General features: G+C 44.0%; 1 protein-coding gene and 1 non-coding gene across 2 annotated transcripts in view; both read left to right on the top strand.

Annotated features, from left to right (window-relative positions):
* The window catches only part of SLC26A8 (solute carrier family 26 member 8), an 88,670-nt gene that overhangs the window by 57,522 nt on the left and 6,541 nt on the right, over window positions 1–24,607 (top strand). The window contains exons 9-17 of the mRNA XM_086371357.1: window positions 1,180–1,327; window positions 2,270–2,383; window positions 7,837–7,914; window positions 13,799–13,894; window positions 15,199–15,305; window positions 15,387–15,456; window positions 15,854–15,946; window positions 16,052–16,183; window positions 21,794–22,159. Coding sequence (XP_086227483.1) covers window positions 1,180–1,327; window positions 2,270–2,383; window positions 7,837–7,914; window positions 13,799–13,894; window positions 15,199–15,305; window positions 15,387–15,456; window positions 15,854–15,946; window positions 16,052–16,183; window positions 21,794–22,159 — 1,204 coding nt within the window. The remainder of the gene's footprint in view (window positions 1–1,179; window positions 1,328–2,269; window positions 2,384–7,836; window positions 7,915–13,798; window positions 13,895–15,198; window positions 15,306–15,386; window positions 15,457–15,853; window positions 15,947–16,051; window positions 16,184–21,793; window positions 22,160–24,607) is intronic.
* Window positions 11,473–11,579, top strand: LOC147346669 (U6 spliceosomal RNA). The gene has a single exon (XR_015153282.1). It is a non-coding gene; the product is annotated as a U6 spliceosomal RNA (small nuclear RNA).

Raw genomic sequence — 24,607 nt, 5'->3', positions numbered from 1 at the left:
TGTAGTTTTGCCCGCACTATTTGTTTCCACTGGCACTTAGCAGAAACCTCAGACTAGAAGATAAGCACATCATGTTCTCTTAATGGCCTTTGTAACTTGGCTTGATTTGCTGGCAGTTTTGGCAAGCTGCTGCCTCAGTTTCTTTTCTTACCTCTTAATTTTTTGAAAAAAGGTCAGGCCTGGGACTTCCCTGGTGGTCCGCCTGCCAGCCTGGATGGGAGGGCAGTTTGGGGGAGAAGTGCGTGAGTACTCATTCATGTCCAACTGTGCGATCCCACGGACTGTAGCCCACCAGGCTCCTCTATCCATGGGATTTGCCAGGCAAGAATACTGGAGTGGGTTGTCATTTCCTATTCCAGGGGATCTTCTCAACCTAGAGATCGAATCCTCATCTCCTGCATTGGCAGGCAGGTTTGTGACCACTGAGCCATCTGAGAATCCCTGAGGGAGAAGGGAATCCTTGTATGGCTGAGTCCCTTTGCTGTTCTCCTGCATCTATGACAACATTCGTAACTGGCTGTTTGCTGTTGTTTAGTCGCTCAGTCGTGTCCGACTCTTTGCCGCTCCATGGGCTGTAGCCTGGCAGGCTCCTCTGTCCATGGGATTTCCCAGACAAGAATACTGGAGTGGGCTGCCATTTCCTACTCCAGGGGAACTTCCCAACCCAGAAACCCAACCCAAATCTCTTGCTTGGCAGGCAGATTCTTTACCATTGAGCCACCAGGGAAGCCCCTAATTGGCTATACCTCAATATAAAATAAAAAGTTTAAAAAAAAAAATCCACCTGCCAATGCAGGGGATACCGTTTCGATCCCTGGTCCAGGAAGATCCCACATGTGGCAGGCCGACTATGCCCATGGGCCACAACTACCAAACCAGTGCTCTAGAGCCAGAGAGCCGCAACTACGAAAGCTCCTACGCCTGGAGCCTGAGTTCTGCAACAAGGGAAGCCGCACAGTGAGAAGCCAACGCACCACACTAGAGAGCAGCTCCCGCTTGCTGCAACTAGAGAAAGCCCACGTGCAGCAATGATAACCTAGAGCAGCCAAAAATCAGTAAATAAATGTGTTTAAAAGTGTCAGGCCTTTTGATATGGATGATAAAGTTATAAGAATAGAGTGGGGGAGGTGCCCATAATGACTGCTGCTATCTAGGAATAATTCCACCATTTTATTCCAGCTTCCTATTTCCTGTAACGCCAGATATGAGCAATCTTACTGAAGTTCTTATAGAATCGTTCTCCTTAGCTTTAGTGAGCTCCTCTTTGCTCGTATTTCTGGGCAAGAAGATTGCCAGTTTCCATAACTATGACGTCAATTCCAACCAGGTGAGAGGATAAGCCTTTCTATTACTTTCTCGGACCCTTTAATCTTTGTTCTCTAACCTGAGCCTTCTGCTAAAATGAAGACTGTAACCAGAGAGTCACTTGGACCACTATTTGAGCTATAATTAAAGGTTTTTGAGAAGTGTGACATCCTTACCTCTGAAGCTACCTGAATTACTATGCATGTTGTTACCCTAGAACAGATACGGGGTAGGGAGGCATATGTTGTTAAGTTGGCAGGGTTCCTCTCCTCTCCTTTTATCTTCCTTTCCACCAAGTCCTTAGAAGTCAACCACATACCAAGGCAGAACAAGAAATACAGTGGACTGTCAAAACTAGGCTAATAACATAATTCAGTTGGTCTCCCAGAAATAGTCATTGTCACTTTAAAAAAAAAGTCTCCAACCATTCTGAGTTTGGCCCCTTCCCTAGAAATCGAAAAGGAAACATGGGGACTTCCCTGGCGGTTCAGTGGTTAGGACTTGGTGCTTTCACTGCTGTGGCCCAAGGTTCAATCCCTGGTCAGGGAACTAAGATCGCCCAAGCCCCTTGGCGTGGGCTGGTGCCTCGTGTTAGGATCCCAGGCTTTCACTCCGAGGCCCAGGTTCAACTGGTGTCCCGCTTTGACTTTAGGATAGTATAAAAGGAAGCAAGAAAATAGTGCTTTGTGTCTCTCTGTGATCCTAGTGATCATGTGAAAGAGAATAATAAGGCAAAAGTCTCATTTTCTCACTTTGAGGGCTTTCCTTGTGATCTTTAGCTAAAGTGAAGAAATCAGATTTGCCATCCTTCAGTTCTTTCCAATAATCTTTCAGTGTTATTTGCAGTGATATAAACAACCCTATCTTCATATACAAGAAATAACAGCGTAACTTTAGTGCAAACTCAGGTCAGCCTTCTTCTTTGACAAATGGAGGGCCTAAAGTATTTGCCGTTTCTTTACAGGATTTAATAGCCATTGGCCTTTGCAATGTCGTCAGTTCATTTTTCAGATCTTACGTGTTTACTGGTGCTGTTGCCAGGACCATTATCCAGGATAAAACTGGAGGAAGACAACAGGTGTGTGCAATAGAATTTGATGTCTAATATACAGAGATAATTATATCTATTTATATGTATATTCACAGAAGGGGATTATATATTAGTTTAACCACACTGCTGTTTTACAGTTATGCTTGTTGGGAGGGATTTGTATTATGTTTGTTGGATCTCATGCTTGGCTTAATTTTTGTTTAGCTTTTGTCTTAAAAGCTATCTGTCAATGAGGAATTTGAAGATCATTTTCTGTAAAAATATTATTGTTAAAGGCTTCTATATATTAGCCCACAAGAAGCTACTTTCCATGTAGCAAAGCTAAAAGATAATATTTCAGGTAAACTAACTATCACCTATGAACGTTTTTTTCTATGGGGAGATATATCCTCAGTCCTAGTCTGTGAAAGTAATAAGACAACTCTCGCCTTCCTGACAGCAGGGCTAGAAACTTTTCCAACTCCTAAAGGACATGACAGGAGGCGCTAGTCTTTGTCTAGGTGAGCTTATGGAATTTGCTTTCATTCTACCTTTGTGGAAGAGAAAATTGTCTGGGTCAGATCCTCTTCAGGTATCCTGAATTAGTAAACTAAATATACGGGTATATGGAAGGGAAGAGGGAAAGAAGAATGGTGGCAAAGTTTTAAAGGCAAGCTCTCTGTCCAGTTTTCTGGCATGAGATTTTCTAAGTCCAATATTCATGTGTTTTAGACTGACCAGATAATTCAGTTTACAACATGAGAGGTATCCCATCTCAGTTATGTAGCATGAATAAGTGTCAAAGAACTATCAGAACTGAACCTAGAATAAGCCCACGGACTGAGTCAGGGTTCAGGAGGCAGAGAAGCAGAAGCCAAAGACAAGCCGGAGCCACAGCAGCACAGTAGGGGAGGCATCGCTGTGGTCAGTAAAGTGTCAAGGGCTTCCCTGGTGGCCCAGTGGCTGAGACCTTGCCTTCCAATGCAGCGGGTGTGGGATCAGTCTCTGGATGGGAAGCTAAAATCCCACACATATCTTGGGGCCAAAAAACCAAAACATAAAGCAGAAGCAATATTGTAACAAATTCAATAAAGACTTTAAAAATGGACCACATTTAAAAAAAAATCTTAGACTGTCAGAAGAATGGACACAAAACTCGAATGGGGAAAGAGAAAGTGTCACAGCTTATGGGTGAAATATCAGGTGAAAGCTAATAAAAGAAGACTGGGCAGTGGTGAGAGCATGGGTCTAGAGTAAGACTGTATAATTTTATGTGGACTGAGTTTTGTTGTCAGAGAGCTTCTACTGAACACACTGGCCTTTAAGGGGTAGCTCTTCTGTGCTACTGTCTGATCAGAGAAGGAAGATGAGTTTTGTTAAAAAACAATGATGTTCTATGCAAGTGAAGTCAAAATAAGAGGATTTTATGATAAGAAGAAATGGAAATAGCTTTTCCAGACATCAGTTCCCTTTAACTTGTGACCACACACTTTGTTTATTTAGTATACAAGCATAACAGATTTGGGGAGAAAAGATGCACATGGTTGGAAAAAAATCAATCACAATGCAAGTAAAATTAAGTGCAGAATAAATACAATAAATGTTAAAGTGCCATAAATACTTCAGGAAGGAGAACGATGGAGGAAGTGGGGCTTTTCTGGATCCCCGTAAGAGGTTTAGAATATGTGATGTGTAGATGGAGGGAAGGAAGATGGGCTTCAGTCCAGCTTTGGAGTTGCCTTTAGCCTGTTGGCACCCCACTCCAGTACTCTCGCCTGGAAAATCCCACGGACAGAGTAGCCTGGTAGGCTGTAGTCCATGGGGTAGCACAGAGTCGGACACGACTGAGCGACTTCACTTTCACTTTTCACTTTCCTGCATTGGAGAAGGAAATGGCAACCCACTCCAGCGTTCTTGCCTGGAGAATCCCAGGGATGGGGGAGCCTGGTGGGCTGCCGTCTATGGGGTCACACAGAGTTGGACACGACTGAAGCGACTTAGCTTAGCTTAGCTTAGCCTGTTGGGCAAAGTGACTCTCATCCTGTTTTCTGCTGTGGCTTCGTTCTCCCCTTCGTTCTCCCCAAAGACATCTCTCTCTGTGATGCAGTGGCCCTTCACAGGGAAGCATGTCCCTCAGGATGCTGGTAAACTCTTCCCCAAGACCCTGACTTGCCCAGGGCAAATGGCCAGTTCAAGCAGAGAACGCCCCTGGCCCTTGACCCTCCACATTTGAGCTTCCCCACCTCCAATCCGAGTTTCTGATCTGGACTCACTCAGCCTTCTTCATCCCCTAGCAGGGGTTCTTCTCTCTCCCCTTCTCCTCTGGGAACTTTTAAATTCAGCCTGCCTGAGAACACCCTCATTTTTTCAAAGCTCCCCAGGACTGCAGGAAAGAGAAGCTCGGGAGCTGGCTCTGAACCTATTTGACATGACTGGTCACCAACAGCCACTTATGTGTGTGTACGTATGTCTGACATACATAAACACTGTGTAAAATGTGTCTGGATTTCACTTTAATTTCTCCCTGTCTAGAAACTTGTCTTCACTTGTTGCAGCAAAACCTATCAGCCCTTCCAGCCCTGGCCTGAACCTTAAGTGATGCAGGCCAGCTGAACTGCCCTCCCTCTTCTAGCTGATCCAGTTCTGATCCTGTGCTTCTCTCTTCTCTATGATTGTGTTCCTTTCCTTGTTCCCTGCTTTCCAAAGATGAGCCTTCTTGCCTTGTCCCCAGGCTCTCAGAACTGCTTTACCCTATTTTTTTTTTAAGTTGGAGCTTTACAGTGTTGTGTTAGTTTCTGCTGTACTGTCATGAATCTGTTTTATGTATACACATAACCCCTCCCTCTTGGATCATCCCCAACCCCCTGCCCAACCCCAGGTCATCACAAAGCACCGAGCCAAGCTCCCTGTGCTACAGAGCAGCTTCCCCAGTAACTATTTTTCATCCAGTATGTATATATCATATGTCATATTCTCCCAATTCATCCCACCCCCCTTTTCCGGGTCTGTGTCCAGGTACGTGTCCATTCTCTACGTCTGTGTCTTTATTCCTGCCCTGCAAATAGGCTCATCTGTACCGTTTTTCTAGATTCCACATTTATGCATGTATGCATTTGTTTTTCTCTTTCTGACTTATTTCACTCCCAGAACTGCTTTTAAAAATGAGTTATTATTTTTAAAAAAGAAAAGAAATCATCACAAAAGGAAATGAGTTGCATTGTCTTTAGAGAAAGCAAATGGGGCAGTGGAGAGAGCCTGGATTTTGGAGTCAGTTGGTCAGGTGGATTGAAACCTGACTCTGTAGTTCCTAGACGTGTGACCTTGGGAAGTTACCTTCACTTTCTGGGGCTCTAGTTCTCATCTGTAAGATGGAGATAAGGATAACCTTTCAGTTGTGAGAATTAAACTAGATGACAACAGAGCTTCTACCCCAGGTCCCTAGTGTGCTGGTTGGTGTATGGTAATGTTCTATCCACTGCTTGTGGAGCAGTTGTCTGAGGCTCTTCATGTCCCTCGTGGCTGTGCTTTATGAGAACTCGCATTGCGTTGAGTCCCTGGGAAGAAGGTAGGGTCAGTCTTGGTTCAAGAAAGCCTGAAAAAGTGATGAAAAATCAGCGGAAAACCAAAACATGTGTGAGATGTCAAGTTGTATTAGTATATGCTTGCTGCCTCTAGGCCCTGTTCATGCCCTGAGTCAGATTCTGAGACTCACCATGCATCCTCCTAGGGCATACCACCACCAAAGATGGCCCTCTGATCCCAAAGCCCACTCCTCTCGTGTGCAGCCATGAAAGTGAAAGTCACTCAGTTGTGTCTGACTCTTTGCAACCCCATTAACTATGCAGTCCATGGAATTCTCCAGGCCAGAATACTGGAGTGGGTAGCCTTTCCCTTCTCCAGAGGATCTTCCCAACCCAGGATCGAACCCAGGTCTCCTGCATTGTAGGCAGATTCTTTACCAGCTGAGCTATAAGGGAAGCAGTCATGGGGGACAGACAGTTATTGGCAGGCCTCCCTGAGCAGCCAGATTTATGGGATTTCAGTGTTTGGTTGATCATCATTTTAAACTAGGTTTTTATACAGCTAATTTTGGTGTCTGTATGTCTTTGTTCCCCTAAAAGTAATCCAAAGAACTTTGGAGGAAAGGAGTAGTAGGAGGAGAAGTCCTGATATGTTTTCCTGTGCTAAGCAAAGCAGTTTCTTCTATAGTGTGAGACCACCTGAAGCTAGACCCTAAAATCCAGTGTGGCAAGAGGCTGAGATGCACACTGGCTGGAGGAGCTTATGGCTTCAGTTACCTTTCTCAGTTCCCCAGTGTATAAAATGTTTGCCTCGAGAACTTCCTGAGTTTCAGTTACAGTGATCCATTTTCCTGAATCCTTCTGCCTACATTCTTCTCTCAGGGTTCAACTTTTCCACCTTGGGTTGGTCCCATAGCTGTGTATCAGTCGGGGTGGCAAAAAAAGGAAGCAGAACATTGATTTCATTGCAGTTATTTTCAGTGACATGTTTCTATGGCAAATAGCAGTGAGCAGTGAGAGAGAACCCAGTAGGAAGTCTTTTTCGCACCTAATAAAAAAGAGGAAAAAAATTAGACAATCATGGCCTCATGGTTTAGATTTAAAGTTGCTTGTTGGTGCTAGTATATGCTATTGTTTTGATTTGTGGCTACAGTTTTATCCCCCCCTCCACCCTTATCACCATGGGAAATTACACTGCTTTGTATGATTTTAATGGAAGTTTATCAACAGAGGATATAATCAGTTCAAGATTATGTCCAGAGAGCCTTAAGATTATAAAGGAAACTATGTTTTTTTAGCTTTCTACTTGTATTTGACAATCTGAATCACTGCTTCCCAAGTAATACGAACCCAGAGGAGTCAACCCAGCTGGAACAGGATCCAGAGCTGCTATCAACAGCCCTGACTCATGTTCATTACCTTTCTTTTTTTTTTTTTTAATGGCATTGAGGCAGAGAGAAGCAAAAGTAGGAAAATCTAAAGTGAATATCACGGTATTAAGATGAAGTACCACTGAAGCTGTTAGATGGGAAGCTATCCAAACCCCAAAAGAGCTAGGTGGAACAGTTGGGATTTTAGGGCTGGCAGTGATGAGTCTACCAGGGCTTTTCAAAACTATTCAAAGAAGGTTAAAGTTTGGAGGAAATGAAGGCCGGATTGTAGGAGACTTCAGATTCCACAGCACAAAGCAATGGCGAGAAATATTCAGATATTCAAGCCCATCTGTAGCTTTTCAGGAAACCTTGATACGTGCAGTCAATGAGTATTTATTGAGTACCTGGTGTGTGTTGAGCATTTTGACAAGAATTGACAGTGTCAGCTTACCGAAAACGCACTGATGTTAGCTGGTTATACATATTCAACCCCTTTTAAGAAAAAGACAAAAAACAGACATGCTTGTCACCAAGCAGAAGGCCTCAGTTGCAGACAGGGACCAGTCCATTCCTGATGGTCTCTCTCCAACTGGCTCTGTCTCCTCAGTTTGCATCTCTGGTAGGCGCAGGCATCATGCTGCTCCTGATGATGAAGATGGCACGCTTTTTCTACAGACTGCCAAACGTAAGTAGACCTGATCAGATGCCTGAGTCAGATCACATCTTGGTGGGGGCATCTCTGAGGGGAACTGCATTCTGCTCATCTCCAGTGGTTGCCCCAGGCTATTTCTGGTTCCTTTCCTTTAAAATAACTGCCTCTACCATACAGGATTTCCCTGGTGGCTCAGACGGTAACGAATCCATCTGCAATGCAGGAGACCTAGGTTTGATCTGTGAGTTAGGAAGATCCCTGTGGGAGGGCATGGCAACCCACTCCAGTATTCTTTTATTTATTTATTTATTTTTTAAGTGAAGGATAATTGCTTTACAGATTTTTGTTGTTTTCTGTCAAGCCTCAACACTCCAGTATTCTTGCCTGGAGAATCCCCATAGACAGGATCACAAAGAGTTGGACACAACTGAGTGACTAAGCACCTCACAGAACTAGGAGTTAAACACGATAATATGTATAATGTAGAGAGAACAGTTTTGAGCTAATAATAAGCGCTCAAGAAACAGTTGTGATTCTTCTCATCCTCATTAATCTTTTTTTTAAAATTGCTTTAGCTATAAAGTAAGCTTTTAGAAGTAAGGATTCAGTTAAATATGACCAAAATAGACTTCAGATGCCAGAACGCCCATTCCCAACACAGGCTTGGAAACTCATTGTGCATTCATGCCATCTGTTTTCCTAAACAGTTTCCAGAAGTCCTTGTTCTGCATTCATGTGAACTCAATCCCCCCACTGCTGCCACCCTGCCTTTTGGTCAGTTCACAACACTAAAAGTTGAGTTCTAATCCTGTATTCAGCTAGAATGCCTCTATGTACTATGTACCATTTCTTCCCTTTGTGTGAAATGAATGATGACTTTACATTTAGAGATGCCAGTTGCATTAATTACTGACTATAATCAATTTGTTCTAAGTTACAGTATAGGTCAATGCCCAGTCTCCGTGATTTCTTTTTAAATTTCCTCCGTGTCCCCTTTAGTCATTTTTCGATAGTACTAAGATGGGGAGGTAGGACTTCCCTGGTAGCTCAGTGGTAAAGAATCTGCCTGCAATGCAGGAGACCTGGGTTCAGTCACTGGCTTGGGAAGATCCCCTGAAGGAAGGGCATGGCACCCCACTCCAGTACTCTTGCCTGGAGAATCCCATGGACAGAGGAACCTGGCGGGCTACAGTCCACGGGGTCGCACAGAGCTGGACATGACTGAAGCAACTAAGCAGCAGCAGCAAGGGAGGAGGTTTTATTCCTGGTGCAGCAGCTTGGTTACCCACTGATGTAGCAGTCCCTAAGCTGGAGTGGTTGTAAATATTATACCCATCCTTTTAAACGTGTTTGGGACTTCCCTGGTGATTCAGTGGTAAAGAATTCGCCTGCCAAGCAGGAGACGCAGCTTCAATCCCTGGGTCAGGAAGATGCCCTGGAGAAGGAAACGACAACCCACTCCAGCCCAGTATTCTTGCCTGAGAAATCCCATGGACAGAGGAGCCTGGCAAGCTACAGTCCATGGGGTTGCAAAAGAGTTGGACACGACTTGGCAACTAAACAACAATTCCACCTGGTGAATATCACATTTCAGTAGAACAGGACCATCTTAAGGCTGTCGCTGCCTTTGGTTCTTGTGATTCAGGGATCTTGGAAACCAGCCATGCAATATAGGCATGGTGGGTGGGATTAAGCCTGTGTTTACCACACAAGCTGTCCTCTGCTTCCCAGCAGAAGTCATCTCCAGAATGGAGCTTATGCAGCATCTTTGGAGCTATAACTCTTGGGAGTCTATTTTTGGTGGGACACTCACTAATTTACTTTGGACAGTGATATTTTTCCTTTATAGCCTGAAGAATCAGAATTTAAAAAAAAAAAAATCTCAAATAAAAATCTATCCGAATTCACTGCCGAGTAGTGATAAAAGTGAGGCTTCCCAGATGGTTCAGTGACAAAGAATCTTCCTGCCAAGGCAGGAGATGCAGGAGACGTGGGTTCGATCCCTGGGTTCGGAAGATCCCCTGGAGAAGGAGATTGCAACCCACTCTGGTATTCTTGCCTCAAAAATCCCATACAGAGGTGGGTTACAGTCCACCTTACAGAGGTGGGTTACAGTGGGGTTCCAAAGAGTCAAACATGACTGAGCACACATGCATACATGCACAGTGATAAAAGCAGGGAAGCCCCTCCTTACTATAAATATGCTGGGGATAGAACAGCCCTTGCTTTTGGCCAACCATGTTCTGGCACGTTATTTTTACATCATCTAGTTAGGATGTTGCTGGGTGAGAAAATGCGAACACAATCTGATCAGTGGAATAACTGAATTTCTATAACCGTGGCTCTCTGAGGATTAGACTATGAATGATTCCTTCCTATTTTTATTGGATATAATTGCTTTACAATGTTCTGTTAGTTTCTGCAGTATAATATCGTGAATCAGCCATAGGTACACATATGTCCCCTCCCTGTTGAGCTTCCTCTCCCATTCCACCCCTCTAGGAAGCACCTATCCCTCCTTCTTTGAATGACTATGGGTAGTTTGTTGAAAAAGTCTTGGGAGAGTAATTGGTAGAGCATCCTGGCAAGGATCTCAACTAGTGAGCAAGGGACCCAATATACATTTTTTTAATGTAATACAAATAGTGTATTCAATATTGTTCCAGTTTTGTGTGGGAAAAAAATACATAGGCTATACCAAAATGTTATCTCTTGTATGATGGAAAACATATATAAATTCAATTCTTCTTTGCACATGAGCATGTTTTATCTTAATATTCAGAAAGGTAAAAATTTTATTGTATATTTCATGAAAAAGATTTGTTTCCCTGTCATACTCCGTGTGTGTGCTCAGTCTTTCAGTCATGACCAACTCTTTGTGACCCCATGAACTGTAGCCCACCAGGCTCCTCTGTCCATGGAACTCCCCAGGCAAGAATACTGGAATGGTTGCCATTTCCTCCTCCAGGGAATCTTCCTGACCCAGGTATCAAACTTACGTCTCCAGTGTCTCCTGCATTGGCAGGTGGATTCTTTACCACTGAGATACCTCGGGAGCCCTCATACTTCATACCTCAAGCCAAAAGTCTTGTAAAAACCCTATGAAGTTGAATTTCTTATCTTTCCTACCACATCTCCCTGCTAATTGCAGAAATTTGAGGAGATTCCTGACTGGTAAGAAGATGAAGCTGGAAAACAAGTAATTTCTGCTGACTTCATTTTACTTCCTCCCCCCTCTTACTGACTTGTTGCATCCAACTGGTTACTGAGTAACCTCAGAAAACCAGAGTAAGCCTGGATCCAAGCCACTTCCGAGAGTGGGATCAGTTTTAATTGGCTAGATGGCTAGGAAAAGGTTGAAAAATGTTTCTTAAAGTATTCTACTTTGAGGCCCTGATGATTTTATACCCCCATGAATATTGATCTTCATTTTCTTATATTTAAGACACTGTCTTTTCATTACAAAAGAAGACCTGCTTACTTTTTAAGCTTTGGAAAATTCATAATAGATAAAAATCTATTTTATAGATAGATTGGTCACACACTGAGGTGGCAGTCCCTGAAGCCACAATCACAAATAAACCACTATTAGTGCTCGCTTTGGCAGCACATATACTAAAATTGGAACGATACAGAGAAGATTAGCATGGCCCCTGCGCAAGGATGACGAACAAGTTCGTGAAGCGTTCCATATTTTTTTGTATTACTCAGCCATTAAAAAGAATACATTTGAATCAGTTCTAATGAGGTGGATGAAACTGGAGCCTATTATACAGAGTGAAGTAAGCCAGAAGGAAAAATACCAATACAGTATACTAACGCATATATATGGAATTTAGAAAGATGGTAACAATAACCCTGTGTACGAGACAGCAAAAGAGACACTGATGTATAGAACAGTCTTATGGACTCTGTGGGAGAGGGAGAGGGTGGGAAGATTTGGGAGAATGGCATTGAAACATGTAAACTATCATGTATGAAACGAGATGCCAGTCCAGGTTCGATGCACAATACTGGATGCTTGGGGCTAGTGCACTGGGACGACCCAGAGGGATGGTATGGGGAGGGAGGAGGGAGGAGGGTTCAGGATGGGGAACACAGGTATACCTGTGGCGGATTCATTTTGATATTTGGCAAAACTAATACAATTATGTAAAGTTTAAAAATAAAATAAAATAAAATAAAAAAAACTAAAAAAACCCCAAAAAAACAAAAACAAATAAACCACTATTAACATTTTGGCATATACCTAACCAATATTATTCTCTATGAACAGATAGTATTTACTTTGTATGCTGTTGTTGTTTAGTCACTAAATCGTGTCTGACTCTTTGCAACCCATGAACTGTAGCCCGCCAGGCTCCTCTGTCCATGGGATTTCCCAGACAAGAATATTGGAGTGGGTTGCCATTTCCTTCTCCAGGGGATCTTCCCAACCACAAGGATCGAACCCACGTATCCTGCATTGGCAGGCAAATTCTTTACCACTGAGCCACCAGGGAAGCAGCCTTTACTTTGTGTAATTGTGATCTAACTGTACACACAATCTGGTATTCTTGTTAATTTCATATATAACATGATACTCTTACTATCACTTATTAATCAGTTTAAATTAGTTTATCTGAGTTTTTTTTTATTATAAATAACACAATAGTGAGCAATTTTGTACATCTGCCCTTTTCTATATTTAGGATAGATTTTTAAGGGGAAAACAAAAGTTCTGTATGAAAGCATATCAATCAATATTTCTTGCTCAGTTTCTTCAGTCATGTCCAAGTCTTTGCGACCCTATGAACTGTAGCCTGCCAGGCTCCTCTGTCCATGGGCTTCTCCAGGCATATACTGGAGTGGGATACCATGCCCTTCTCCAGGGGATCTTCCCAACCCAGGGATCAAATCTGCATATTTTAAGTCTCCTGCATTGACAGGTGGGTTCTTTACCACTAATGCCCCCCTGGGAAGCCCTAGTATTTCTTAATATATGGCCAAATTATTTTTCAAAAGGTCAATACCCATTTTTAATGGAATGTCCTCAGTGTTTTAGATTTGCTAATTTAATTTGATGGACCAAAACAGTGGTGTCTCACTGTTGAAATAATCGTAGTACATCATGATTACGCTTGGGATAAAAAAAACAACACCAAATTGAAACTATTTCAGAATTTCTGTGAGTGGAAATTCTCTTAATTTGTCATCCCGTCTGAGAATGGTTTCTAAGCAACATCAGTCACATAGGTTATGTCAAGCAAACTAGACAAAGCAAAGTCAAATAGGCACAGAATAGGACACATGGCCAAAGGCGCCGGCCTTCCTATGGGTCTTGCCTCACCCTTCCACCAAAAGTGGCCACATGGAAACAGAAGGGACTAGATGATCACGACTTGTGGCTACTCTTCCTCTCACTGTCTGTGTAAGTAACCAGTGATCTGACTCTAAAAAGGGCATGTGGGAGCTTCCCTCGTGGTCCAGGGTTAAAACTTCACCTTCCAATCCAGGGGGTTATGAGTTCAGTCCCTGGTCAGGGAGCTAAGATTCCACATATCTTGCAGCCGTAAAAAACCAAAACATAAAACAGAAGCAATATTGTAACAAATTCAATAAAGATTTTAAAAGTGGTCCACATTCAAAAAACTCTAAAATAAAAGGGGCTTTTGAGAGCTGTTACTGGCCAAATGAGTCACATGGCCTTGCTGTGTCTTGTGTGTTTGACAAATTATAAAGCTGAGCAGAGACAAATGTGGAGAATACCTATTTGATTGGACAGTGAGTGGCAGCACAGACCTGCTATTTGTATGAAATATTAGTGCAGAATACCTCTGTGTGGCAAGGCTGACCAAGTCTCTGTGGTTCCTTTGTGGAAATTTGGAAGCTCTACCCCTGAAGGGAAAATGAAGCAGGGTTCATTTTTTCCCCACAGGCTATAGTGGCTGGTATTGTCCTGAGTAACGTCCTACCCTACCTTGAAGCTGTTTACACCCTACCCAGTCTGTGGAGGCAGAACCAGTATGACTGTGTGAGTGGAGACGCACGGGGGAGGTTGGGAAGGACGGAGGGGAAACCTGCAGAGAGAGAAGAGAACAAACGAAAGTGATCAGCGTGAGCCCACCATCTGATGCGTCTCTGCTGTTGCTCAGAAAACGGGAGTCGAGGTTATTTGGTGCACAGAGATACTGAGACCCCATTCCAACTATATGAAGTTGGATACAACAGAAGTCATTAAGCAGCTGCAGTTACACACAGATCTAATAAAAAGGGTTCATCATACATGGCATATTTGAATGCCTTTTAATCCGGTTAATAGAACTACATTCCAGGAGAGGGGAAACAAATCCTAACGAGAAGAGGGCGTCTTGCCAGGAAGAGTAACTGATGGAGTGCTCCCCTTTTCTCTAGAGAAGAAAACTAGAGGACATATAGGGGAAATAGCAAGAAATGAAAGATAAGGGATGATGATGCAATGACAGGAGAGGGACCCGGAAGAGGAAAGAGATCATTTTTGGATCCAGGTCCCTGAGAAGTCAAGAGGGGAATATGGTCCAGTGTACAGTTAGAGCTTCTGGTCTTTGGAGTGGAGACAGCACTTCCAACAGCCCTGGAGAGAACAAGGGAAGGTTGAGTGCAGAGACTAGCAAATGGCAGGTGGAGTAAACAGTTAAGGGACTTTCAACCCATCTTCTTTTAAAAAAAAATTTTTTTTATTGGGGTATAGTTGCTTCAACGTTGTGCTGGTTTCAGGTGTACAGCAAAGTGAGTCAATTATACATAAACATATATCTACTCCTTTAAAAAAAATTCTTTCCCCATATACACAGTCGCGTATAAATGTCAGTCCCAACCTTCCAATGTATCCCTCCCCCTCAGCCTACCTTCTTTATGAAAATGAAAGTCAAATCACCTGCTGAGAGATGCAGTAGGTGGTGGGACAGGGGCTTGAAAAGGATATTAAAGATTCCTAATGACTATCATGGGTCTTAAAATAGCAACCAGTAATTTGGTGAGTGTTCTGGGTTGCTTTCCAAACAGTATTTCTAATCTCAATAAATTCTATAAAGCAAATATTGTTAGCCCAATTTTTCACAAGCGGAAACTGATGTTTTAAGAGAAAACTAAAGAGAGATGTGACCAAGAATGCATAAAAGAATTGCTAGGCAGCCCTGGGGCCCAATCATTTGTGACAGCATCAGTCCACGTGGCTGTGGAATTTGATCTCTAAATCCTAGGTGTTGGGAGAGAAAGAGTAAAGGTGAAGACTTGTGATTTTCTCAGTTCTGCTTGTTGTCATGGTCTCCCTGTCTCCTCCTCCCTCTTTTCCATAAGCTCATTTGGATGGTGACGTTCATGTCTGCAATTTTACTGGGACTGGATATTGGACTAGTTGTTGCAGTAACTTTTGCCTTCTTCATCATCACTGTTCAGTCACACAGGTACTTTGTCTGGGGTGATAGGAGGTGGGCCATGTCAAGGTGAGGCAACTGTGACCTAAAGGCAAATGCATTTCCTTACAGAACTAAGATTCTCCTCCTGGGTCAGATCCCTAACACCAATATTTATAGAAGCTTCCAAGACTATCGGGAGGTAAGAATCCAAATGAGTCCCACTCCTTTGCCCAAAGGATGGGATGGACCAGGCCTGCTGCTTAGTATTTCTACCAAAAAAAAACAAAAAAAAACTAAGCTCTTTTGTTCCTCTCTGCTGCACTGCAGATACGCATTTACATTTACAAAGTGATGCAGCCAGTTAAGGATAATTTTAAATGTACTTCAGAGGGAGGAGGGCCAAGAAAAAGAGAGGTGTGAAGAAATAAGAGGGGAAAAGAAGAAAGCAGGGGGTGAAAACCAGAGGGAGGAATTTGTTAGTTCTTGATGCTTATAAAGAACACAGATTCTCCAGGATGTTCTAAGGATTTTTTTTCCCCTTACTCCATGAAAGAGCTGAAAAATTGCCCTCAAGTGTGCGTTTATTTGTCTTGCAGGTTGCAAACATTCCAGGGGTGAAGATCTTCCAATGCTGCAATGCCATCACATTTGTCAATGTTCACTACCTCAAGCGCAAGGTGTTAGAGGAGGTGAGGGCTGTCCTCTGCTTCTCCCCACCTGCTTCCCTCTCAGTCCCAGAGTGTTCTCCCCTCCCCTACTCAACACTTGAATTAGACCCAGCATATGTCTTTCAGATTGAAATGGTAAAGATGCCTCTTACAGAAGAGGAAATTTATACCCTGTTCAGTCAAAATGAAGAGGGTGCACAGCGAGGAAAGATCTGTCGGTGTTACTGCAACTGTGATGAACCAGAGCCATCGCCCAGGGTTAGAAACACCTCTTCTTGTCTCCTACATTTTATAAAGAAATGCACTAGTAGAGTTTTTCTTTTAATTATTTATTTGTTTATTTGTATGGTTGCACTGGGTCTTTGTTGCTGTGAGCAGATTTTCTCTAGTTGCAGCACGCGGCTACTCTCCAGCGCACAGGCTTCTCGTTGATTTCCTTTGTTGCGGAGCACAGACTCTAGTGTTCTTGCCTGGAGAATCCTTGGTGGACTACAGTCCATGGGATCCCAAGAGTCGGACACTACTTAGCGACTAAACCACCAACCACCACAGACTTTAGGGTACACGGGCTTCAGCAGATGTGGCGCATGGGCTTCCTGCCCTGTGGCAGGTGGGATCTTCCCGGACCAGTGATCGAACCAGTGACCCCTCCATTGGCAGGCGGATTCTTATCCACTGTACCACCAGGGAAGCCCTACACTAATAGTTTTCTAAAAAAAGAAAGAGAAGAAAATCTAAACCCCTCCAGGGATTTTAACTCATAGATGAACCATGAATAATCAGAAATATCCATTTCTACTCAGAAATGGAGACAGAGGTTCCCTTTCAGGTCAGATCTTGCCCTGAGAGTAGGAGGTGGGAGATGTCTCAAGTTCTGACTCCCTTCTCAACGACCAGTGACTTATATGAGCTCAGAGCAGTCTGCTTGTTGAGATTGTCACCAGTTCCCTGGTTGTCCCTGTTTTCCTTGACTTTAATCTTAGCTCCCTGGCTGTAGATTTCTGAGAACGAGTGATTGAAAGATTGTTTCCTAATCTGCAGCAGGGTCAAGGGCAGGGTCAAACTGGCTGGGGTTCCCAAGGGTCTGTCAGGGTCTCCTAATATCACCCTGTGACCAGGGAAATGATGATGTCATGGGGAGGGCGGAGAAGAAGACATGCTTCAGAAGATTATTCTAGTGGCTGAGTTAAAGTGCTCATTCATTTCCAACTCAGACTTGGTCTAAATATTCCTTTTCCCCAGAGCAGGGCTGTTCATTTCCATCTTTGAGGATTTCATGTGTGCCTACACCCTGGAGCGGCAGCTGTATCTACACACACACACACACACACACATGCACACACACACATTTCCCATCCCCCTCCTCACATGGGCACCGACAAATACAGAGCATGCACTTGTGTGTGTGTGTGTGTGTGTGTGTGTGTGTGTGTCTGTGATGCAGCATGGACTGTAGCCCATCAGGCTCCTCTGTCCACTGGATTTTCTAGGCAAGAATGGAGGAGGAAATGGCAACCCACTCCAGTGTTCTTGCCTGGAGAATCCCAGGGACAGGGGAGTCTGGTGGGCTGCCAACTATGGGGTCGCACAGAGTCGGACACGACTGAAGTGACTCAGCAGCAGCAGCAGCAGCAGGCAAGAATACTGGAGTGGGTTGCCATTTCCTTCTCCAGGGGATCTTCCCATTCCGGAAATTGAACCCACATCTCCTGCGTCTCCTGCTTTGGCAGGTGGATACTGAGCCACCCGGGGAAGCCCATTTGCATTCCCATACAGCTGAATGGAGCATACTTCTCCTGAGCTCCTGGAAAATACCAACTTCTCTGCCAAGAGGACTAACTCTACTAGTAGAATTAACACTGTCTCTGATTTTTATTTTGCATCCACATTGCACTGAATATGGTAGAGAGTGTTGATAAGGCATCAGAGAATATATTTTAGAGTAGGGTACAATCATCTAGTATTTGTTGGGCTTATACTAGGGTACCCAGAACTATGACACTGTGGAAAAGCAAACCAAATGTTTAGCGGCCTCTGCCTCCAGGTCTTTCTTCTTAATTGTGGTGTAAAGCAGATAACATAACATCCAGCATCTGAACCATTTTTCAGTGTACAGTGCAGTAGTGTTAAATACATTCACCTTGTTGTGCAATCATTACCACCGTATATCTCCAGAACTGGAACTCTGACCCACTTGGCACTTCCTCTCCTTTCCAGACCCTGGCGACCACCATTAGACTTTCTGCTTCCATGAATTTGACTATTCCAGATACCTCATATAAGTGGAATCATACAGTATTTGTCTTTTTGCAACTGGCTTATTCCATTTAGCATAATGTCCTCAAGGTTCACTTGGGTTGTTCTTTATTTTAAAAGTTTTTCATGGAAAAATCTGAACGAATACAAAAGTAGAAACAAATATAATGAGCCTCTGTGTACCCACCAACCACTTTAAGATATATCACATCATATTCAATCATGTCATCAATACCCCTACCCACCTATAACCCATCAAAATCACAGGGTTATTTTGGAGCAATTCATGGAATTTTAAGTCAACTGAGGGAATTCCCTGGCAGTGCAGTGGTTAGGACTCTGTGCTTTCACTGCTGTGGGCCCAGGTTCAATCCCTGATCAGGGATCTCAGATTCCACAAGCTGTGCTGTCTGGCCAAAAAAAGAAACAAACTGGAGAGACAACACTCTATTAATGTGACACTTAAGGTTATTATTGTATTATATCTGTCCAAAAATATACATTATTTCCCATCTCTGAAATTTAGATGTATCATATAATCAATGGCAATATTATAATTTGCAGTGTTTTATTTCTTTCTTGATAGCACAAAAAGTAGTGGTGATGAAAATAGGGTGGTGAAGCACACCATGCAGCATATTGCTATATTCTAAATTGTGTGTCTGTATTCTAACAATTCTGAGACTTCAGGTGAAGAAAGATGGGCATGAACTCAAAAAGGCAGGGAAACATCACGGTAGTAATGGACTTAAGCCGGGCAGGAGAGAGAAAATTGGATTTACGTCAGGTAGGAAAAAAGAGGACTCCCAGTCCATGAATAGGCTTGGGCAGAAACACTGAGGTAAAAGTGAGCATGGGGTTGTCAGAATAGGGGCTTCCCCAAAGGCTCAGCAGTAAAGAATCCTCCTGAAATGCAGGAGACATGGGTTCGATCCCTGGGTTGGGAAGATGCCCAAACACTCCAGTTTTTTTTTTTTTTTTTGGAGGGGGGGGCGCCTGAAAAATCTCATGGACAAAGCCACCTGGCAGGCTACAGTCCAAAAGATCGCAAAGAGTCAGACACGACTGAACTACTGATCACAAGCACATCAAGAGTAAGAAGCTTGGCCTGGGCCGTAAGTTCAGGCAGACCCAGAGGGAGCGGATTGTGAAAACTCTTGAAAGAGTGTAGAGCAGATGGAGAGAAGTGGGGAGGCTCTCGGAGGTTTATTTTTTAGTATTTATTTGGCTGCACTGGGTCTTCATTGCAGCACGTGAACTCTTAGTTGCAGCGTGTGGGATCTAGTTCCCTGACCAAGGATAGAACCCAGGGCCCCTGCATTGGGAGAGTGGAGTCTTAGCCACTGGACCACCCAGGAAGTCCCTCAGAGGTTTATTCTGCCTGGAGAACCTTGAATCTCCCCACCACTGAACCCCACCGTCAGCTGTCCCCCCCAAGGCCTGGCCTCAGTGACTGTCAAGACTTGGGGAACATCTCTCTTCTTGGAACTGTAATATTATCACTTGTCCACACCATTTTTAGAAATACAATATATACTATCATGTATTGTTATCTTTACATTTTTCCCTATTTTTAAAGTTTATCTCACAAGCAGCATTATCAGAACAGATTTTTCTTGAAGAAACATCATCCCAACGTATACTTCTGTAGCAAACAAATTCTTCACTTTCCCACATGGCTTCCAGTTCTTGTCCGTATAGATTGCTGTTTTTGCTCAGTTGCCAAGTTCTGTCCAACTCTTCGAGACCCCATGGACTGCAGCACACCAGGCTTCCGTGTTCCTCACCATCTCCTGGAGTTGGCCAAAGTTCATGTCCATTGCATTGGTGATGCCATCCAACCATCCCGTCTTCTGTTGCCCTCTTTTCCTTCTGCCTTCAATCTTTCCAAGCATCAGGGTTTTTTTTCCCAATGAGTCAGCTGTTTGCATCAGGTGGGCCAAAGTATTGGAGCTTCAGCTTCAGCATCAATCCTTCCAATGAGTATTCAGGGTTGATTTCCTTTAAGATTTCCTTTATAGGTTTTTACTCATCCTTTAAATGGACATGTGCCCTCTCCCCAGGTAGAATCTGGCCGCCATGACCGCAGAGTCAACATTCACCTCTTTCTTACCATTGTATTCCTGAGGCTTGGTTCTGTCCTTAAGCAACTCCAAGCACCCCAGGCCCATTAGGAGGGTAAGAGGCTGCTGCTGCTGCTGCTAAGTCGCTTCAGTCGTGTCCGACTCTGTGCGACTCCATAGATGGCAGCCCACCAGGCCGCGCCATCCCTGGGATTCTCCAGGCAAGAACACTGGAGTGGGTTGCCATTTCCTCTTCCAATGCATGAAAGTGAAAAGTGAAAGTGAAGTCGCTCAGTCGTGTTTGGAGTGGAAGGTAAATACAGCCATGCTTTAGGAACTTCTGTCTTCTTGAGGAAGTTTGACAGACAACAGTTTCACTGATAAAAGAAGGAGGGTTGAGAAAAGGGACTGATGGAAGAAATACTGGTTTGGCCAAAAAGTTTGTTCAACTTTTCCATAAGCAGTTATAATCCAATACTTCAAAGTTATAGTAGGTGCTGGAGACTAATTAGAACCCAGGGATGAGGGAAAAGAATAAAGATTATTTAAAGTCTGGCTCACTAGGACACGGAGAAGGCAATGGCACCCCACTCCAGTACTCTTGCCTGGAAAATCCCACGGACAGAGGAGCCTGGTGGGCTGCAGTCCATGGGGTCGCTAAGAGTCGGACATGACTGAGTGACTTTGCTTTCACTTTTCACTTTCATGCATTGGAGAAGGAAATGGCAACCCACTCCAGTGTTCTTGCCTGGAGAATCCCAGGGACGGGGGAGCCTGGTGGGCTGCCGTCTATGGGGTCGCACAGAGTCGGACACGACTGAAGTGATTTAGCATCACTAGGACAATGATAATGTCGCTGATGCATGTGGGGGAAGTTGGTGGGGGGGGAGGGGGATGCTGTGAGTGGTGAGGATCAGGGAAGATGAATGTGGCTTTATATACATTGTTGTTTAGTAGCTTGTGTCCGAATCTTGTGACCCCATAGATTGTAGCCCATCAGGCTCCTCTGTCCATGGGATTTCCCAGGCAAGAATACCGGAGTGGGTAGCCATTCCCTTCTCCAGGGGATCTTCCCAAGCCAGGGATCGAACTTGCATCTCCTGCTTGGCAGGAAGATTCTTTACCACTAAGCCACCAGGAAAGCCCATGCGTAAACAGATGGCTAATGGGAAGCTGCTGGATAGCACGGGGAGCTCAACACTGTGCTGTGTGACAACCTAGAGGGATGGGATGGACTGAGGGAGGGAGATTCAAGAGGGAGGGGATGTGTATACTACTTGTGGCTAATTCACGTTGTTGTATGGAAGAAGCCAATATAATATTGTAAAGCAATTATCCTCCAGTTAAGAAAAAGATCAATATGGTTTTAGTCACAAGCTAGAAGTGACAATGAAATATCTAAGGAGAAAGGTATAGTGCGTGGTCTGTGTTTTCTAAGAGTTTTCCAAGAGCAAGGGAAGTGAATTAGTAGATAGAAACAGCATAGTTGCAAATACTTCCAGCCTTATTGGAGTCTTATCATAGTCCTCCCCTAACTCTGTTGTCCCAGGTTATTTACACAGAACGATATGAAGTTCAACGGGGCCGAGAGTCCTCCTTCATTAACCTGGTCCGCTGCTCACGTTTTGAGAGCATGAACACAGCCCAAACTATGTCTGAAGACCAAGTACCGTACATAACATCTTCCTCATCTCAGAGAAACCCAAACTATGAGGAGGTGGAGAAAGTTTGGCTTTCTGATGACCCCTCCAGGAGCATGACGATCACACTCCCTGAGGCTTCTGATACTCAGGTCAGGGCTACAAAACTCCTGCCTTACTCGACTTCAACTATTCTACCCAGCATCCACACCATCATCTTGGACTTCTCCATGGTACATCTTGTGGACGCACGGGCTTTGGTTGTATTAAGACAGGTAAGTACTAAGGAGGTGTTCACAAGAGCTCTGATCCCTGACTGAGTCCTGTTAGTCACTGATCAGCCGCTCTGTGACTCCTAGGCCACTAGAAACTTGCATACCAAAGACAGTTTAAGGTCAACCAGAATAAAAAGAAAATGAAGCAACTCTGATTTACTAAACAAGGGTTGGTTCCCTAAGCATGGCATGTTGTTTCTCAAGGACTAAAAATCAGAAAACTCTTAACACCATTGAAACAACGATCTGTGCCATGCCCAGCAACTCCCGGCACATCCTGGGAGTTAGCTACAAAAAATTTCAAGGAATAGGTTCAAATGCTACAGAAAAGAGTTCACACAGAATTCTCTACTATTCAGCTGCTCTAAAAGGTACTCAGGAGGTTTGAAGAAGTTGTGATGAAGTGACACATCAAGTGTGAGGTTGCCCAGTCCAGTACCCAAGTCCAGACCCATAAGGATCTTCCCCGGTTCCCTCTTCATTGCCTGCCTCTTTGGGTGAAAAAGGCAGGAAAGATTTTTCCTTCAAAAGCAGTGTTCCCTGAGTCCTGATTTCTCTCCCACCGTCTCGTTTCTCAGACAGTTTTCATTTCTCTCCTTCTTGTACAAATACGGACAGTTTAGGGGCACAACCAACCATACTGTTTTTATTGTTTAATGTCTCATAAGCACAAAATGGGTTTTCCTGGTTGCTCAGATGGTGAACAATCCACCTGCAGTGTAGGATACCTGGGTTTGATCCCTGGGTTGGGAAGATCCGCTGGAAAAGGGCATGGCCATCCACTCTTCTTGCCTGAAGGATCCCCATGGATAGAGGAGCCTGTGGGCTACAGTCCACGGGGTCGCAAAGAGTCGGACACAACTGAACAACTAAGCACAGCACACAGCAAGCACAAAATAGTGCTGTGGGAAGCTGCTAGTGGGAACCTGCCAATAAAGCACAGGGAGCTCAGCTCCGTGCTCTGTCATGACCTAGAGGGTGGGTGCAGGGAGAGTAGAAGGGAGGTCCAAGAGAGAGGGGATGTATTATACATATAGCTGATTCACTTCATTGTACAGCAGAAACTAATGCAACATTGTAAAGCAATCATATTCCAATTTTAAAATCTCATAAGTATCTTTTTCTCAGGCAGCTTTTCTCTTTTCTTTCTCTCTCGCTATTGCTCCTGCTGGCTCAGTTTCACATATCCTGAATCCACTCGCTTCCCAGCTCTGACTGCACCCACCTTTTTTTTTTTTTTTGAGAGCTGCTCCTTCAGCTGACTTTCCTTCTTTTATGCTCAAATTCTATGTAACAAAATATTTATAAATATTTTATCCTATTTCTTATTCCCAAGCAAATATGATTCTGTTTTAAGTGAATCCAGCTCCTCTTTGGTCTAAGGCAATAGGAAGCTTGTCATAGCAGAAAGTGGTCTGTGGATGTGTGCTCTGTCCTGGCTTGACTGCCACCCCCTGTCCACTGGACCCAAGGTAACTTATTAAATTGTATTGGGTCTTGGTTTCCTCATCTATGAAATGAGAGGCTGAGAAGAGGTTTACATTAAGAGTTTTCCCATCCATGAGACCCTCTCCCTTCCACCGCCCCCCCAACTCCATTTGTAGACTCAGATATACTTGATTATAGCTTATCTTTGGGACTGCCCCATTTTCAGTTCAGTTCAGCCGCTCAGTCGTGTCCAACTCTTTGCGACCCCATGAATCGCAGCACGCCAGGCCTCCCTGTCCATCACCAACTCCCGGAGTTCACCCAGACTCACGACCATCGAGTCAGTGATGCCATCCAGCCATCTCATCCTCTGTCATCCCCTTCTCCTCTTGGCCCCAATCCCTCCCAGCATCAGAGTCTTTTCCAATGAGTCAACTCTTCGCATGAGGTGGCCAAAGTACTGGAGTTTCAGCTTTAGCATCATTCCTTCCAAAGAACACCCAGAGCTGATCTCCTTCAGAATGGACTGGTTGGATCTCCTTGCAGTCCAAGGGACTCTCAAGAGTCTTCTCCAACACCACAGTTCAAAAGCAGCAATTCTTTGGCGCTCAGTTTTCTTCACAGTCCAACTCTCACATCCATACATGACCACTGGAAAAACCATAGCCTTGACTAGACGGACCTTTGTTGGCAAAGTAATGTCTCTGCTTTTGAATATGCTATCTAGGTTGGTCATAACTTTCCTTCCAAGGAGTAAGCGTCTTTTAATTTCATGGCTGTAGTCACCATCTGCAGTGATTTTGGAGCCCCAAAAAATAAAGTCTGACACTGTTTCCACTGTTTCCCCATCTACTTCCCATGAAGTGATGGGACCGGATGCCATGAACTTCATTTTCTGAATGTTGAGCTTTAAGCCAACTTTTTCACTCTCCTCTTTCACTTTCATCAAGAGGCTTTTGAGTTCCTCTTCACTTTCTCCCATAAGGGTGGTGTCATCTGCATATCTGAGGTTATTGATAT

This window comes from Bos grunniens, chromosome 23 (assembly GCF_055505025.1).
Source record: "Bos grunniens cultivar Pamir isolate PY7600 chromosome 23, Bosgru_T2T1.0, whole genome shotgun sequence".
In the NCBI taxonomy this organism is placed as follows: domain Eukaryota; kingdom Metazoa; phylum Chordata; class Mammalia; order Artiodactyla; family Bovidae; genus Bos; species Bos grunniens.
Note: the sequence above shows the minus strand (reverse complement) of the source record. Positions and strands in the feature narration are given on the sequence as shown.